Raw genomic sequence first — 19310 nt, forward strand, 5'->3', positions numbered from 1 at the left:
TGGCCTGTGAGACTTGTGAAGCTACAGTATTCACTCACATCTCATAAAAGATCCAAGAGCATATTTTCATTTAAATTGTGCTTTCTCTTGATATGTACTCTTATCAGGAAATTAAAAGGATAGCTTTCTTAGTAACTATCTTGTACAGTCTTCTTCAGGAAGATTGTACAGATTTATACAAGAATAAATTTAATGGTATTATCCGTTTCCTAATGAAATCTGACACTGTATCTTTCAGGCTGCCTCTGGTTGCATACATAAAGCACAGAATTAAGAATATTTGTGTCCAGCATTATTTGTTTATTTTTTTCACTTGTACTATTTGAGGACCTTACTTCTATAAAGTAGCTTTTAGCCTGTGTTTATTAACACCAAATTCAGCTAAAAATCTGAGGAGGTTTTCCTGGAAGTTAAATTGAGATTTATCTTAATTTGTTTCTCTGTTGTCACAATGTACATTTTTATAATGAATAAAAATTCTGGTCTAGGTAAAAAAACCATCTAGAAGTCTTTAGAATTTATTCAGTATTTGAAATGACAATAAACTGGAGAGCTCACAGGAACTGTCTGAACAGGACCCTGAAGTTACTTAATGCTGTGTAAACTCGAACTTTCAAATTTAGTAAACACATTTATTTTTTTTAATTTCCTGCTGTCATGAGCCAGATAGAATAGGGGTGTTTTTGTAAACCTGATTGATAAATTGCTTAAGACTATGAAGTGGACATTGTCTAGAAGTGGACAATGTACTACTCTTCTCGTTAAACAGCTTTGGTTGGGAATAAACGTGTTTTGGAACTGAACAAACATCTCTTCCTCTTTGTAGTTAAAAAGCGAATGTATGCTTTTTCTATTGGGGAACAGAAGGTCAGCAGTTCAATTTTATTTTCAGCATTTTATAGACAGTTTAAAGTGAAATCTCTTGAAAAGTAGGTAACAGTGTTTCAAGGGATTAGCAGTGAAATGTAGCAATCCACAATGATTCTGAGCTTTGTCCTTCGGTGTGAGATCAAGGTTAAACCTACGTCTGAGGGCTGTTCTTTGTTTATACAATGCGTAAATGTGCTAACACTCCCAGTGAAGCATAATTTCTGCAGACCATTTAATGTTAGATCTAGGTGAAAAGAAGTAGCAATACAAGCAAATAATGCAAACACTTTTTTTCTTCCCCCCCCCTTCAATCTTAGAATGTCTCACCATAGCCTGAGGGGCTGGCTGTTTTAATTTCAAGGTGAAAAGGAAGGTTCATTGATAGTGAGGATAAAAATGTATGAACAGCAGCACACTTAATTTGTTCTTCCACAGAGCATGTTTCACCAGTCTATCATATAGATAATATCACCTAAACATTCTCTCAGTAGAGTATCTGGGTATGTTTCTATGATCTTGTGTGCATGGCTTCCTCCTTGTCCCCTTTTTGTAGGGAGCTGTGGAGAGGTTGCTCGGTGTTAAATGATTTGCAATTTTGTCTTGCATAGACACCTAATATGTTGTATTCTTCTGGACTTCCCCCTGTTTTCTGTCTTCTTTTTATTAATATTTTTTTAATGTATTTTCAAATGCATAGGTAAGGTTAAATGTTGTCTGCTGAGGAATGAAGAGATAACAAACCAGAGCAACACCAACAAACGTTAAGCTTATCTGTGTCTCTGACTTACTAGAAACACCCATAAGCCAACACAGAGACGTGATCATTAATCATTGCTGCTGTTTTAGAGGCAAGATGAGGTCTCCTTTCCCAAAAGTTGTCTTTGCTGCAGTTGAACTGTTTATTAGTTGCATGGCTTTCTGAAATTGCTTTTAAAAGAGTTCAGGAAAAGGTGAGCTGATGCTTTTTTCTGATCTTTCCAATGTATTTATCTAAATGTGAGGCAGTGTTTCAGATTCTCTTGTGTTTGCTCAGTGGCCAAGAAACACAGGACAAAAAGCTACTTCCTCCCCATTTTTCTCATGCTGTTTGCAGTCAGAGGATCTGAATATGTCCTCTCTCTACAGTCCAAGTTTGACCACTGCCATCTAAAATGTCAAAAACCATTGCGTTTGATGGCAGTGCCTTCAAAATCTGCAGTAGTTGCATCTTCCTAGGCTGCTGATGGAGACAGAACAAGAACCATCAGCCTTTGCAAACACCAGCCTCAGCCCTTCGATGCTGCAACAGATGCAGGAAGGGGAGGTTGAGGGCAGATGGCAAGAACATGATGGGGCTAAAGGCTGGAGGAGGGACTTGATGGGAAGGGATGTCAGCTGTCTGGAGTTGGATTTGCTTTTGTGTTCAGGAGTTGTTTTCTATGTGGTTGGTGGTGTTGTTTGTTTGGTTGGTTTTTTTCCCCAACAGACTGAAAGCATCAATGGTGATAATACACATTTCCCCCTGCCTTCTGCAAAGTATATAATAAAAGGACATGAAAAGATGTAATTTTGTATAGTCTTCAAGATATGGGGAAATAGCATCTCCCAAAAAATGCTGTCTTATTTTGGTAAAGCACTAATAAAATCATTTTAGCTACAAAAATCCTCTATTTTACCTTTTTTTTAATTTTTTTTTGCTTGGTCTCTAGGAGTTTCTGTTAGAAATCTTTCTCTTGTTTCCTGCATAAAATAAAATAGAAGTATAAATTCCTTAAAAGCAACACTTTCCCAAACAAGCTGAAATATGTTTGCTTGGGTTTTTTAATCCCTTAAGATTGTCTTCAGCTGTCTACTTAATAGTCATCCTATGTTTATGGAAAGACTTGAGCCAGGTTTTTATTGTAAGTCTTTTGTGCTTTGTGTTGGTGACCATACTCAGTTTCAGCTTGGGTAAAAGCCTGTTAAGAGTGTTGTTTCTGTAACTTCCATAGCTATTGTTATCTATCTTCTAAGCAGAGGTAAATTATAAGGCTCCTATCTAATATTGCAGAACTTCAGCATATGCTGCTATAATGCCAGCTTGTTCCTGTAGGGTACCAGGATTTTGTCCTTTGAAATCGAATTGTAAATTTAAATAATTTGTCAGAAGCTAAAAAAGAACACTGCTTACTTTATAATGGCATGCTGTTCCAAAAAGGGGATAAAAATATCCTTTTAAAGTACGACATCAAAACATTTTCAAACATTTAGCTTCCTGAAACATCAGAGTGCTTATCGCATAAATAGGAAAGATAGTGCTTAGAAGTATGTGTTTTAGGCTGTCACATTGATTAAACATTTGTATCCTGAACTGCCTCAGACCAGGAAATTTTGTGGAAGGGCAATATTACAAATCAAGTTTTAAAAATGTGAAGTCGGGAAGGTTAAGTATTATGAAGGTCATAACATGAAACAAAGTGAATATTGCACAAATTTAGGGTGGTATTGTGTTAATTTATAGAAGGCCAGAACTCAGGTTTGTGTTCCTTTAGTGCTGCAGCTTTCTCTTCCTACCTGCAGCTTTCTATCTGCTACTTTCTCATACATACACTAGCAATTTTATTCTTACCTAATAATACTTTGTAGAGTCTTACTGCAGTGATGGCAATTGTGTCCTTTTCCTGCAATTTCACCTTTTTCTGAAGCCACACGCCTCAAATTATGAAACTGTATTAGTCTGAGTAATAGTCAGCTATGACTGTGAGGTAAACTTGGCTTACAAGAAATGAGGAAAGACAGGCGTTGGGAGTCTGCCCTCACTGCATTCTTTGTGCAGGGTGGTCTCTACCTTCAAGAACATCCCCACTTCTACTAGGTAGATGCTGGTGTTGCAGCCTCCTAATGGATAGGGGCTTGGAGACCTAGAAAGAGCCTGAGATGCATACAAGGCTCAGTTGCATACAAAACATTAGTTGGACTCACCAAGGAGGTGCACACTTTGTGATTAAAACTACTCCTTTTCCTTAAATGGCAAATTTGTATTTTAAAAGATCATTGAAGCAGCTCCTTATTGCATCTTGGCAGAGTGATAAATGTGATGAACTTCATGAAAACATTGGGTAGGAAATTTTTTTGCAAATGGCCATTTACATGTTCCTATATGAATACACAGAAAGTGAGATTTCTCTTGTACTGACTCCTTAGCAGGACAGATGTATTTCTGGGTCTTTCTAGTTTGTATTCTCCTTTATTTCGTTGTGAGTCTTTTAAAAAGACTTCTGAGCTTCTTACAGGACAAAAAAAAAGCTTGACTTTTATGCTCTGTTGGAGCTATGCAGAACGTCGTTACCACCAAACTAGTCTTGAGGTTTCCTGCTGCAGTTTTTCTGTAATACAAGATACAGAGCACCAGAGTGTAGCTGCAGCTGTATTGGAGATTGGGATACCAGATATGTTGTGGGGCTGAGAGAAGACAGCGTTGCTTAGAAGCTGTCAGAGGTGTCTGGTTGAAGAAACAAAACCCCAAACCTCCCCATATTGTGCCCCAAGAAAATGGCAGATGGTAAAGACAGGAAGAGGGTTTGAGGTGTGCAGGGACAGGCTGTTAGGTAGCAGCAAGACAAAGTACTAGTTCTAAATTACTGGTTAATTAAGCTATATAGTATGCTTATATTTTATCAACTATCATCTAAAACCCCACACTTCCAGGGCACTTATAGAAGTGGGTCATGGCAGGGCAGTCCTGCGGTGCACAGGACGCTGCACCTCAGAGGTTATAATCATCCTGCTAGGCTGAATCACCCTCACAGTTTTATAGGTAATGTGTTAATTTTGTATTTTTTCCCCCCCACCCCGAGTGACTGAAGGGAACCAAGTACTTTTGTACCTAAGAACAAATGTCTTGGGACCTGCTGGAAGGGCTTATGGTGTCACTGAGCCTGCCTTTGAAGTGACTCTTGTGGCTGGGCCTTTCTCTTGACTGGCTGTTAATCTGTCCAGCGTGGGTGCAGGCCCGGGTAGAGGGGTAAACCTGAATCAGGAGTTCAAATGAAGTGAGAAGTATAGAGCAAAGGTTGTCTGTTCGTCCCTATCTTGCTTAAAACCCTTTTAATAAGTGCTAATTGCACATTCGTGATCTGCTAGTATGTTGTGTGGGGTTTGGGGGTGAGGTTCCTTTGTCTCTTTCCTTTGTTTTCGTTTAGGATTAGAGTTTGTCTGACTACTTGGTAGTGTTATCAAGGACTGTCCAATTTATGCTTTCAAATAAATGGCATTGCTATAACACTCTAAAACTTCCTCATTGCTCCATTTCCTCAGAGCTTATGCTAAAACTGCAAAAGCTATTTGGGTGGTTCTGCTATTGTGTTACATTTGAAGATTAAAAGTGTGTAATTTTGCTTATCATTTTTATGCTCTAGTTAATGACGGGAGAAAGTGGTTGTCACTGTAAAATAATCCCATAGTGTAGAAATAAGCATTAAACAGGTGTTTTATTTTCCTACATCATGTGCAGGAAACTTAATGTTATATCTAATTCTGTATTTATTTTATTGCTAATATTTAATTTATTCCAGACACAGTTTAACTTTTTGTAGTTTTTAATGAGCTGTACTGCACTTCTTTTGATACCTACAGTTTGCATTTCCTGACTTGAGCTTGTTGCTATCAGTTTTTCCTTTTTGAAGAAAGAATTGAAGGAACACAGAAAACCCCTAGAACTTTTCACCTAACTTTTTAAGCAGGATATTCTCTTAGCCATGTAATACCTTTTTCATAAATGCTAAATTGTGAAAGTAGGTTGGGAGATTTAATAAAACATTCCTCATTCCCGGTGGACCCATTATTTGCATCTTTGATCACATTTGTTCTTTACAGCCTCCACTCATTCTTGCTTTCAGCTTTGGAAGACTGACCCTCCAGAGTACTGACATCAGCTTCTATTGATTGTGACTGTGTCTTCACTTTGCACATCAAAGTAAATTAGATAATAATCACTTGCACTTACTCAACTATCTCTTTTGGTTCTGTAGTCAACCCTAACGAGACCTAATAGTGAAATCCCCCAAATTAATTATCACTTTGTGTTTAAACAGCAATTTTAGGCAGCCCAGGTATGCGACTTTTTTCTCCTCAGCTATTGCTTTGACACCTCAGAAATGCATAGCTGGATGGTTAATTTTGCTACAGCTGTTCAATTAACTTTCTTTAAAAGAGAGGAGTATTCCTAAAATTTTTGGTGAAATGTGTCCCTTGGTGTGGATTGACACACATTGTATGTAGTATTAAAGTGTTAAACTGCAGCAGCCGTTAAAGCCCATCCCCCCTCCCCTTGCCTAAGTGATCCATCTCTGCTTTGGAACCAGCAAACAACCCATCAACCAAACAATGGAAAGGGTTTTACTGGTTTAACAAAGGGCTGTGATTTGCCATAATTAGGGTCAGGTTGTTTACACTTTTTAAAGCTCTGCGTTTTAAGATTTTCTTGCAGCAATCATTACAAATATATTTTGCTTGGTTTAGGTTAACTCTGGCCTCTGCATGAAGGAGATAATATTTCCCTCTTTTTTTAAACTTACATTCTTTTAAGCAGTACAAATGCTGTGTTCTACAAGTAATAACTGCAAGTGTGTCAAAAAGGACAAAACTTTCTCACAGGTTTCATTTGAGTTCGCATTTCTGTTCTTTTTAATGCCTTCTGAGTTCTGTCTTTGACTTCAATGCTTTACTGATCCTTAAGAACCAAGTGAAACAATCTCAAATGTAGAAAGACATGCTTTTTTGAGATCTTTGTCTGTCAAAACTATTCAGCAAATCCAACTAGCCATACACCCACACATGCAACAAGCAGCTGTGAGCAAAGCTTGCAACCTCCTAAAACAGTAGGCAGGCTAACCGGATTGCATCTCTGTAAATAAGAAAGCTTTAGACTTAGAACACACTTCAGATTCATTGATCTAATCCTTTTTAGAAATTATTATTATTGCTAATTACAGAATACTGTAAGCACATCCTGTGAAGGAGACATTGATGGAAAGAAACTGTTTTTCACTTTCCACTACTGTGTTAGTTCAGAGGACCAAATGCTACCTATTTGCTGTAGCTTATGAAAGGGTGATCGGGTGACAGGTAGCTGGCCTGTCAGCAACGTGTGCTGCAAAGTTCAAAACCCATTTTGATTTTCAGAGTTTGGGGGCAAGCAAAAGAGAGGTTGTTCAGCCTTCAAGTGTTAGAGAAACTGATACATAATTAGCTTTTCCTTCTCCCAAGACAGTTGATAAAATATTGTATAGAAATTATGTCTTATGTAATATTGCGCTGCAATTACAGAATAGAATACAGTGTTAACCAGGTTGGAAAAGACCTTTGAGATCACAGAGTCCAACCTATCACCCAACACCATTTAATCAACTAAACCATGGCACCGAGTGCCTCATCCAGTCTCTTTTTAAACACTTCCAGTGATGGTGATTCCACCACCTTCCCGGTCAATCACTCTTTCTAACCTCCAGGCTAAAACTCCCCTGGTGCACCTTGAGATTGTGTCCTCTTGTTCTGGTGCTGGTTGCCTGGGACAAGAGACCAAGCCCCACCTGGTTATAACCTCCCTTCAGGTAGTTGGAGACAGCAATAAGGTCTCCCCTGAGCCTTCTCTTCTCCAGGCTAAGCAACCCCAGCTCCCTTAGCCTCTCCTCACAGGGCTTGTGCTCCAAACCCCTCCCCAGCTTTGTTGCCCTTCTCTGGACACATTCCAGCAACTCAACATCTTTCCTGAACTGAGGAGCCCAGAACTGGACACAAAGGTGTGTTATGTACATCAGTGTCACGTAAAAGCCTCCATATCAATTCAGTGCCTTTTGATGTGTCTTAGCAGGACATCCATTTCCAGAACATTTTGTTATATCTATTGTTGCTACCTATTAATAGAGTTTTTGCTTGTTCCCTTGGTGAGGGATTCTGTTTCAAGCATTACTGTCAGTTATTTTCAACCTTTTTTTTTTTTTTCTTTTTTCAAAATAAGTTGTGAATGAGTGGAGCAACTACTTCCTTTCTCACTGCATCTTTAAAGCTCTTATCTAACTAACCACTGACTTCTGAAGGCAAGAAGAGATGCTGCTTTTCTGCCCATTGGGACACTTCTCAGTGGGAATGTTATCTTGTGTCAGTCTGCAGGAGAAGATTTCAAATAGCATGCTGGAATGGATCATTCTGGGAGAAACATTAGATCTATATGAGTGGAAAAAAGTCCAGGCCTGGTAAAGTATGGTGGGATCTATGAAACAATTATAGATAGTTTGATATTTGAAATAACATCAGCTGAGCAAGTTTTTCACGTGAAAATTTGCTAGCAGGTTTAGAAATTCATGGGAAGAAATTCTCCCAAGTTCTTCTACATTTAACTACCTATAATCTCAAGGATTATTTGCATGGTTCAGTTTCAACCATTTGTTCAAAACATCACCAGTACTTGTTTGCCCTTGATTTTATTTTCTTTTTTTTTTATACACTGCTAGATTCTTGAATCATTGATAGTTTATTGAACATAATGTTTTTCTTTCTGGACTTTGGACAAAGCCTATACAGGAGCCATGGGTACTAGATATTTCACTGATGTTTGCCTTTGTTTTGCCTTAGGGCTAGATAATGTTCCTCACTTGTCTGAGCAGGATTTCAATATAATTTTCTTATAACTGGCTTTACCATGGCTGAGTTTTTGTTCACGACCTTTCTAGCCTGATAGATTTTTCCCTTTTTTCCCCCCTCCCTCCCTCCCAAAAATGATTTTATGTAGGGAAATTTTCTTATGTGCTTCTGCAGTAGGATGGTTGCCACTGAAGATGAAACCTAAACTAGAGGGAAGAAGCGAAGTGGCTGAAAATACATGAGCTCAATGTAAAATAATTAGTTGTAACATTTCTACAAGTACAACATCCTGCTAGCAATGCAGGAAGTGCAGGCCTAGAAGGGGTTGGAACTGTAGATCCAGCCACATGGCTAATATAAGAATTGCCTTTTGAAGGTCTGGATTGCTCATTTAGTGTGGTGTTGTCATTTATTGTGCTGTCTTAAGGTGTTTGGTGGTGGATTGCTGTTTGTCTGGGTTTTTTGATTGTTTGTTATAAAATCTTCAGTTGGAAGTTGGCTGCCATAAATGTAAAGCAAATGACCACTTGATGTGGTAAACTAAAAAGCAAGGCCATACAAGGGTAGGTTGGTGGTTTGTTTGGTTTTGTTTTGTTTTTTAATGAAACAGTCTTGTACAGAGAAATGAATGTGTTGCATTTCATAAATGTACAGTTTCCTGCATAGATATTTCAAAGCTTTTCACTGGTGATTTCTGAAGTGGGGAGCCCAGAGAAGGGCAACAAAGTTGGTGAAGGGTCTAGAGAACAAGTCTTACAAGGAGCATCTGAGGGAACTGGGATTATTTCATCTGGAGAAGAGGCTGAGGGGAGACTTCATTGCTCTTCACAGCTATCTGAAAGAAGGCTGCAGTGAGGTGGGGGTTGATCTCTTCTCCCTAGGATCAGATTGCAGAATGAGAGGAAACGGCCTGAAATAGTGCCAGGGAAGGTTTAGATTTGATATTAGGAAAAATTTCTTTACTGAAAGAGTGGTCAGGCATTACAGTAGGTTTCCCAAGGAGGTGGGGGAGTCACCATTCCTAGTAGTAGTGTTCAAGAAATGTGTGGACCCAATGCTTTAGGACATGGTTTAATGGCCCTAGGTCAATGGTTGGACTCGATGAGCTTAGAGGTCTTTTCCAACCAAAACAATTCTGTGATTTCTTTGAGTGTTATCTTTCTGGTTATGAGAAGAAAGTATTTCAGTGCTAGGACTTTTGAGCTTTTTTGAGGAGGAACATTCCAGATGGTTGTTCACTCTTAGTAATGAATTTTTATTTTCTTGGTGTGAAGGAGTCTCATACCAACATTAGAATCTGTGAGGTCTGGTACTTTTCATTGTCCAATCTATGAGTAGAAATCTCGTGTTTTGAGTCCATATCAAGTTTTTATGGGACACTCAGATGCTTTGGAAGGCAGTATTAATGGGTTTTTCCTTATATTTTCCCCGAAATCTAGTTATGTCATTTGCTTCTCCTCTTGTGTTTAGCTCACAGCTGTCTTGGCAGAAGCTTTTCAAAACTATTAATTCTACAGCCCCCTTTCTGGGGAACAAATGTGTTCTTATTCATATACAAGGAAATCTTAGCTGTGCGAATGTCACAGGAAGAACCTTATTGTCCCTGGCAGAGCCAGCCTAATGATGTAATCATAAGAAAGTGGTTTTAAAAACTTTAATACTAGTTCTCCACTCTTAAATCACCCCTACACCCAAAAACCAGCACAACCGAATTCCTCTATTTGCATGAATACAACTTTAAATGGGCAAATGTGTAGCTGCAATTACAAGTTGCATTTTGACTCTGTAAATCTTATCCCCACTTGGATTGGAATGCCTGTGCCATTAAACATTCAGCAAAACCTGGAGTACTTCACTGAAATGGGTTCCGTATGAGCAAGCCACTTGAGAATTTGACCCTTCTGCCAGAACTCCATCATGCAAGGGCTCTGCTTGTGAAATGACATAATTTCTCAGAGTGTGACTTTTACACAATAAAATAACTGGCAATAGCTGGAACTGTAGAAATCGTGTAGCTTGGGACTTCCTGTCCTGAGTGAATTTTGGAGGGCTGTATAGCTGATGTGGTCAGCCCTCACATGTGGTCACTTCTGCTTCTGTCCTTGCTAAACTCCTTGGGGAAACACTTAGTGATGCTTAAAGCAGGAGCCAATTCAATTATTTATTTACTTTTTTGTTTCAGAGGGATAGAAAGAGTTTAATTACTTTTCTATCAGTCAAATACTATGTCTGATGTGTTTTTTATTATTAACATGCTGTGATACTGCTAGATAATTTTAACTGTCCAGTGTGGTGAAAATTACCTTTTTTAGAACTGGAGCCTGTGTAGTGGTAACATCAGCCAATGGCATTGATGGTGTCCTATTTCTTCATGCTCTCCATGTCCCTAGGAATAGTGTGAATTGACCACTTTACAATTGCTGAGATAAAATAAACTAATCTAAACTGGAGAAAGAGATTATATTGACAGTGCCAGCCTCCAAAGCATGTTTGATTGCAGTTCCCCTGTGGTTACAACAGTTTATCGACCTGTAGGCTTTCTGTCCATTTTATATGAGTCAGAAACCAGGGCAGTTTATTGGAGTTTGTGGTCCAAAGCTCAGGCTCTCCTATGTCATTGTCAGAGGCTATTATTGTTTTAGGAGAGAAAAAAATATTGAAGGATATAGTGACTTTTTTTTTGTAAAATCATCAATTCCACATGCATTTAAGTTACAGCTTGTTTGACTGTGAGAGTTATGTCTCCTCAATTATTCAAAGCAGTGTAACTTCTTATTTTGTAATCCATCTTGGGCCTCTCAGCTATGGAAGTGCACACTTCAGTAATATTTTCATTGTTGTATGTTCCTTTTTGTTTTCTAATTGAGAAATGAGAACTTCAGCCTGCACATTTCAACTTCAGATTTTCAAAAACATCCTACCTTAGCCTTGAGGGGTGACCTCAGTGCTTTCCAGAGCTTTACTGTTAAACCATAGCTCAACCCTATGGGAAGCTCTCCTGGAAACAAAAGTGATGGTATGAGGAGGCTTATGTCTTACTATTATAGGTTGACCTTAAATAAGAAAACACCCCTGTCTCTTTCAGAGAGTGAACTGTTGTTCTGTCTAATGTAGTTTCCATGGCCTCTACTGTAGCTGAAGTGTGTGTATGTGTGTTTACAGACTGCAAGTGATATAATTTACACTGAACAGCATTTCTGTATGGGGTTTGGAGGTTTTTTTCCTAATTACTTTTCTATCATGTAAACTATTTGGTATCAGAGTTTATAGCCTTGTGGACTGCTAAGAACTAGACAACAAAGTCAAATCATTAATAGTTGGAAGTAGTTTACAGATTAATATACACAAGTCTTAATCTAAATGAACTCTACAGCTTTCACTCACTTGAAAAAAAAAAATCTTCCACATTGCATTTCAAATGGATTCTCAGCTCTTATTCTCCCATACTCTTCCACTTAACCCCTAGTGCCCCCTCAGAATTTAGAGGATAACATGAACACGTTTTAGTTGACACTATAATATATTATAATGTCACTGGTACTGGCATGGGACTTTTCCTTGCTTACATTGTTCCCAGTAATTAGTTTGATGTGTAGGAAAACATGGAGGCATGCAGCTGTCTTTTTGCAGCTGACAAATGGCTTTGGAAAAAATTGTTCTTGTTACAGGTAAGTGAAAAAAGACAACTCATTCAGTCTTAACTCTGGATGAGTTTTGGGTAGGGAAGAACTCAAATGCAGTTGAGGGAAACATAGTGGGTCCTCTTCTCCACCCTGGCACGTGACTGTACTGAGCTCGGAGCCTCCCAGGAGCACAATATATAGTGAAAAAATGCTTACTGAAGACAGTAACTTCCTCTTGATGGCAGATTTCTCTGCCAAGTTGTATTACTTCTTGAAGTATGTTTAGCTTCCTATGAAATAAAAAGATGAACAACTTAGTTTAAATGCAGAAAACTTACGATGAGTAACTTAGGATGAGTAACTAAGGTAGAAGGAAAAATAGTTTTTGAAATGCTGCTATAACTCATTTTTTTTTCCTCACATCAGAACTTTGAGTGCTAGGTGTTGGGATAGTTTTACAATGTGATATGCAAAAACTAAATGGATTATCTAAGTCAACTTTTGTTGATACATATATATGAACAATATTTTTTGTATGAAGTCACTGGAAGCAAATGTAATAGGTGATGACTAGAATTTATTGTCAAGGTGTTGTCATACTTTCGTGGCAGAAAATACAGGAATAGGCACTGTGATCTCCCTTATTTTTAAAAGGGTACCTCTAATCTATGAGTTTTTTTCCCCTATATGGCTTATTTTTTTCCCCTACCCTTTTCATGTTTATTTCAGAAGAACTCAAAGGAAAATTTGAGTAAGAATTCTACCCAATAATTTACTGATGAACATATTTTAATTTTTTGTTGCAGAAGGACTCCATGAAAGATGACAGAAGAAGTTATTGTTATTGCAAAGTGGGATTACACTGCACAGCAGGACCAAGAACTTGACATCAAGAAAAATGAGCGTCTTTGGCTATTAGATGATTCCAAGACATGGTGGAGGGTAAGAAACGCGGCCAACAAAACGGGATATGTGCCATCAAATTACGTGGAGCGAAAAAACAGCTTGAAGAAAGGTTCTCTGGTTAAAAATCTAAAAGACACATTGGGTAAGTCTGTATGTGTTTTGGATGACCTTTATAGTAGACTTGTTTGGTTTCACATTGGGAATGTAACGTGCCTTTTTTCTTTTAACATGTTTGTTTAGATTTTCTTAATTTCTAGTTTAAGGTGAAAAAGTGAATGATAGAGGAAGGGAGAGAGCAGTGGTGGTAGGAGAGCCATGTGCAAAAATCTTAACAGGTTTTCTCACATCCCATGCAGGAGAGTAAGTTTTTATTTTTGTTCCAGTTTGTCAGAGGTTGTGTATTTTCAGTGGCTGAAGAACTGTGTTTTCACTGAGATATCAACTGCTAAATCCTCTTCTCTTCATGCCAAGTCCCCTCACTCAGAAACAGAAGGATGTAAACGGAATTGTTCAACGTAGCTGTTGTAGCAAATGATAGGTTGGACATGATGATCTTGAAGGTCTCTTCCAACCTGGTTTATTCTATTCTATTCTAGGGTCAGAGTGGCTGGAGAACAGCCAGGCAGAGAGGGACATGGGGGTGCTGGTCGATGGTAGACTGAATATGAGCCTGCAGTGTGCCCAGGCAGCCAAGAGGGCCAATGGCATCCTGCCCTGCATCAGGAACAGTGTGGCCAGCAGGAGCAGGGAGGTCATTCTGCCCCTGTACACTGCACTGGTTAGGCCACACCTTGAGTACTGTGTCCAGTTCTGGGCCCCTCAGTTTAGGAAGGAGGTTGACTTGCTGGAACGAATCCAGAGAAGAGCAACAAAGTTGGTGAGGGGTTTGGAACACAAGCCCTACGAGGAGAGTCTGAGGGAGCTGGGGTTGCTTAGCCTGGAGAAGAGGAGACTCAGGGGTGACCTTATTACTCTCTACAACTACCTGAAGGGAGGTTGTAGACAGACGGATGTTGGTCTCTTCTCCCAGGCAGCCAGTACCAGGACAAGAGGACACAGTCTCAGGCTGCGCCAGGGGAGGTTCAGGCTAGATGTTAGGAAAAAGTTCTCTACAGAGAGAGTGATTGCCCATTGGAATGGGCTGCCTGGGGAGGTGGTGGAGTTGCCATCACTGGAGGTTTTGAGGAGAAGACTTGATGGGGTGCTTGGTGCCATGGGTTAGTTGTTTGGGTGGTGTTGGATTGGTTGATGGGTTGGACGCGATGATCTTGAAGGTCTCTTCCAACCTGGTTTATTCTATGTATTCTATGTCAATCACTTTATGAATAAGATTATACCATGTGGCTGTGCATTGTCAGGATTTAAGTTTCTGTGGTCCAAGATGTTCCTTCTGCTCTAGGTTCTTCATGTGTTACCTCCTTCTTTTTTTTTTGTACTTACACATAAATTTTTCACAACAGTGTGTTGTACGTATAAAATGAGAGACCGTTGAAAGAAAGATTTTTGAGTGTGGTTTGAAGAAATATATTTAGAAGCAAGGTGAAATGATTTTTTTTTTCCTTTATTTTTGCAGTGATTTTTAAGGATTGATTAAGTAAATATAGTCATAAGTGACCTTGATGTGTGAAGGCCAAAAACCCCCAGATGTAATGAATAAAATAAACAGGAATTTGAAGGTGTTTTGAAGTTATTTTTTGCTTGTATTTTGGGTTTTGTCTGTGTTTTGTGAAGCCATACATAGAGAAAACTATCCCTTTCTGTCACAGTTAACTATACAAAATACTGATTCTTCAACAGAAAAGTTAGAATTTGGGGTTGGATTTGTTAGAAAAAAGAGTAATTTAAAAATAACATGACAGAAGGCCCTGTAGGTTTATCACAAGTGTCCTGTACTAGTGTTGTGTCTAGCAGGTTAGGTTTATTGATTACTTCTTCATTATTGTGTCCTCCATTGCTGAACTGCCATAAAATAAATGGAAATTAAGGATTGTAGGTATGAGATGGGTGGCAGCAAACAAGGTTATCACAAGATTTACCATGGTAATATTTAAAATCATAGGTCTTTCTACAGATAGTCTTGGAATTTATTTGTTACAGTGCCAGCAAACATGGTTATGTCTTTCTGAAGATTATTAAGAATAAACTCCAACATCAACTAACTAGTTAAAATCAAAATCTTAGTTGTTACTTTAGGCTCATTTTATATGGATTTATGTTGTTTTAAATATGTATCCTCTAAAAGCTGCTTTACTTGAAATAACTGTGCACGTTTTTGTTCATATCCTGCAGAAAGGTGTTTAAGTGAAAGCTCAGAGATGTGTCCTAGCATATATATGTGTTTACCTCCCTGGTCTTAAAGCTTCATGCTGCAGGGTGTCTCATTGAGCACAAGCCCTACAAGGAGAGGCTGAGGGAGCTGGGATTGTTTAGCCTGGAGAAGAGAAAGATCAGGGGTGACCTCATTGCCCTCTACAACTACCTGAAAGGTGGTTGTAGACAGGAAGGGGTTGGTCTCTTCTCCCAGGCAACCAGCACCAGAACAAGGGGACACAGTCTCAAGCTGTGCCAGGGGAGGTTTAGACTCGAGGTGAGGAAAAAGTTCTTCACTGAGTGAGTCGTTCGTCATTGGAATGTGCTGCCCAGGGAGGTGGTGGAGTCGCTGTCCCTGGAGGTGTTCAAGGGGAGATTGGACGTGGCACTTGGTGCCATGGTCTAGTTGTGAGGTCTGTTGGGACAGGTTGGACTTGATGATCCTTGGGGTCTCTTCCAACCTTGGTGATACTGTGATAAAAAGGTGTTTCATGACTGAGCCTTGTGTTACATCTTCCAGACTTCAACTCTTTGCATGCACATACATGTTTAAGTTTTGAAGGACAGTTACAGCAATCTACTGATTACTTCGTATCTTTTCTAATAGTTTTCTCTGTGGTGTTTGTTCAGCTGAGGTAAAAAACGCTGTGTGATGGAGCTTAGCTTTTTCTTTTGCAATGGCCATACCTGCTAAGCATATGGAGTGCAAAGCACCCTAGAGTTAAAGGCTGTGAGCTGCTTAGCATAAAGAAACTTTGACCTGTGCTGTGCACTCTGTATCTGTACAGTTTCTTTTTACCTTTCCCAAATTGGAATGTTCAACTAAACTCTAGTCTTTAAGTCTTGCTTGTCTTGCTGTACAGCAGTTGTCCATTCAGAACAAGCAGAGAGAGCATGTGTCCTCCCTTAGAGGATCCTTTGTTATGAGTCGCTATCAAAAATGCACTTTAGTTTGTTTGTTTTTTTTAAACAAAGGCTTGCAAATTGCAAGGCTGATGCTTGATCTAGTGAAACTGCTTTTAAAATTTTTGCTGTGCCCAGTGAAACAAGCTCTTTAGTTCTCTCAACAGAAAAATTTCCAGTGTCTCATAGAATATGTTTCTCCTAAGATCGCCAGAAAATTCATGTTAAAATAGTTGCTAACCCAGCACAGATGGAAATGGTGGTCATGAGTATTAGTCCAACTTTGATATTGAAGCTACTGTCAGGTACTAAACTAAACCCAAGAAGTCATTAAATAATCAGTCAATAATTAATCATGTATCTTGTGACATTTCAAGAGAAACAGAAGGCTCTTAGCTGCTTCCAAGTGACAAAGCTAGTGGACTTGAAAGAGGGGGACTTTCTGATGTACCCAGACCCAGCTTTCATGCTTGCAATGCTCCAGCAAATGGTTGCTCCCATGGAGATGCACCTTCCCCTACTTCTTACTTAAACAATTACACTTCCTTGTGTTCAAATGAAAGTCATCTGAAATCATTGGTATTGCACAAATGATACAGTGTGTTGTCTGTGTGGTTGCCTGTAGTTATCTGCCACTCTTAGGCTTATCCAAGATAATTACCAGTGGCTGATTTATACTTGCTTCCAGATATTCAATATGAAAAGTGCCAGCCATAGTTCAAGTTATGGCAGACTCTGCAAGAGCTTTTGCTCTTTAATGAATAGTCCCTGTAGTTGGCTACTGAAGATGCATCATGTAAATAGTTCTTAACCTATGTAGTGTGTGTTCTAATGAAAGTTTATGGCACCAGTTAATACCAAGGTGTCTCATACATAAAAAGCCAAAACCACCATGAAAGTTCAATACCTTTACAAAGTTGATAAATCAGGAAAACTTTTAAACTCGCCAGAGAATGAAGTCATGCCTGTTTGATGTTGAAAGCTTAATTTTCCTGGAACTCTGTTGACTGTCATTAATTGAATCTCAGCCCTTGGAATACTTTATTAATAGAATCTCATCAGTCTTGCTGTTGTCTGGCTTGAGGTTAGTGGAAGGTTAATGGGCGTGTGGATACACACAGTTTGATGGTTTAAAATATTATCCCATTTTCAGCTGTGTCTTAAGGCTTCTGGAATTTCCATTGTGTTTCAATAAATTTTTTCAGAGAACATCAGCAAATAAGGGGTCTTCAGAGCCAGCTGTTTTAAGTGTCAGATGCATATTAAAATGCTGATTAATACTTGTTTAGCATATATTCATCACCTTGGTTACTTTTTGACTGAAAATACTGAGCTCACCTCATTTCTCAAATGGCCCACAGTAATTTCCAATAAATACTTCTGGATCATCCTTGTTTTACAAAACAATAGCCTCTTCTGCACCATTCAATTTGTCTTTTCTCTTCTATGGGCTTATTCTGTTAGACTGTCTTGTCATCAGGGAATTTTTCCAAAACATGTATCTTTCCTTAACTGACTTTGAGAGATTTCAAGACTGGTAATTTTTCTGTTGATGGCTACCTGGTTTTATCACTTTTCTCTCTGATGTACGTTGTTTCTGTGTCCTTAAATCCTTCTCAAGTGAACTCTAATGGATGCCTAGCTGCAACAGACCTATTTTAATTATAGTAATGTTGAGTATAAGCCACCTATTAAGTATATTAAATGATTCATCTTCTTGTTCCCTTTTTTGTCTTAACTAAGTGATACTGTGAGTAAAATGTTAATGGCAATTTAGCCATTTCAAATTGCTGTCTTCTGTTTGCTCATATTGAATGAAATCTGGTAATTATTACTGTTCTTAAGGCAGAATCCAGCTTCCAGGCCTGTGATTAAAATTCATTTTCATTCATTATAATGAAGTCTAAAATAGTTTCCTTGGACAGTATTTCTTTTGTGGGGAGGGTATTTTTTTATACATTTTGATTGTCTTATGAAGCAAGAGACCTCCAACATGCATCTTTCAAACTGTAGTTTTCTGTAATATAATGCTTGCCATGTGTCAGGGCTGGGAAGGAATTCCCATGCCCGTTTGGATGGAGCGGGTGTTTGCCAAAACCACCTCCAGAGCTGCCTCTGAGCGCAGCTCCACGGGTTTCCCCTTCTACAGCAAGGATGATCTATGCTTGCTGGCTCATCTCTGTCACGCTCAACAGAAACCTTATCTCAAGGAAGCAAAAATAATTAAGAAGTCAGTTGTTTATATAAGCAAAATGGAACTTCTGTGTTTTTTCCATCCCCTTGCAAGTAATTTTCCTGGCAGCAGCACAAATCCCCAGGAAACAGCGTGCTAGGGGTGAGTGATGCATGTGATCCAGCAGCAGGGTGCCATTTTCCTGGTAATCCATGATTTTCTGAATGTTGCTGCTTTTGCTTCACAACCAGCGCTGCTTAATAAGGATTTATTAAAGGTGTCCAGTCTTCCTCCCTTTAAGTGAACAACCACATTAGCGAGCTTGAAAGCATTTCCACTTGGTTCTTGGAGGTTTTTGAATAGATGCCCAGCAAAAAGGATTATTAAAAGAACTTGAAAGAGAAACTGTACATCAAGAATGGAAGAGATGTGTTTCCAAAATGAGTAGGAGTAATAGAAACACTAGAGATGAGTGTTGGCAGTGCTGGCAAATAACAGTAATGTTAGTAACATTTCATAGAGATACTTAAGTTGTATGAGAGACTCTTCAAATGACTTCTTTATTAAGCTTCTATAAATCAGAAGAAAATTTCAGTAGCATTTTGGTTTTAATTTGCTCATCATGCTAGATTTTCACATGGAAGGAGTTGCTGGGAGAGATGTACAGTACAGAAACCAGTCCTTACTTATATCACTGTTCCATGTGTGTTATTTCTGATGTTACAAGCATCCGGCAGTGTCTCTTGTGTTTGTCAGCCTCCAGAGTGTCTGCCTGGGTCAGTCTGTAGAACTGTGCAGCACTTCCTGAGTGCTGTCGAACCTCTTCCCTTGTCACCTGGTTATTTTTGTGTACTTATATGAAAAAAAGGTTTTTTCCCCATTTGTAACTTCACATTTTCTCATTTGAGAGCTACTTAATACTGACT

At 38.9% G+C, this 19310-nt stretch overlaps 1 protein-coding gene across 5 annotated transcripts in view; it reads left to right on the forward strand.

The window, feature by feature from the left end:
• NCK2 (NCK adaptor protein 2) overlaps positions 1–19310 on the forward strand; it is a 98202-nt gene that overhangs the window by 50378 nt on the left and 28514 nt on the right. For 4 of the 5 annotated variants that reach the window (XM_054163081.1, XM_054163080.1, XM_054163083.1 and 1 more), the window contains one exon: positions 12899–13140. In XM_054163081.1, coding sequence (XP_054019056.1) covers positions 12915–13140 — 226 coding nt within the window. In that variant the 5' untranslated portion in view covers positions 12899–12914. The remainder of the gene's footprint in view (positions 1–12898; positions 13141–19310) is intronic. The other variant, XM_054163084.1, reaches the window with a different exon arrangement.

The sequence above is a fragment of the Dryobates pubescens genome, chromosome 7 (assembly GCF_014839835.1).
Source record: "Dryobates pubescens isolate bDryPub1 chromosome 7, bDryPub1.pri, whole genome shotgun sequence".
Taxonomy (NCBI): domain Eukaryota; kingdom Metazoa; phylum Chordata; class Aves; order Piciformes; family Picidae; genus Dryobates; species Dryobates pubescens.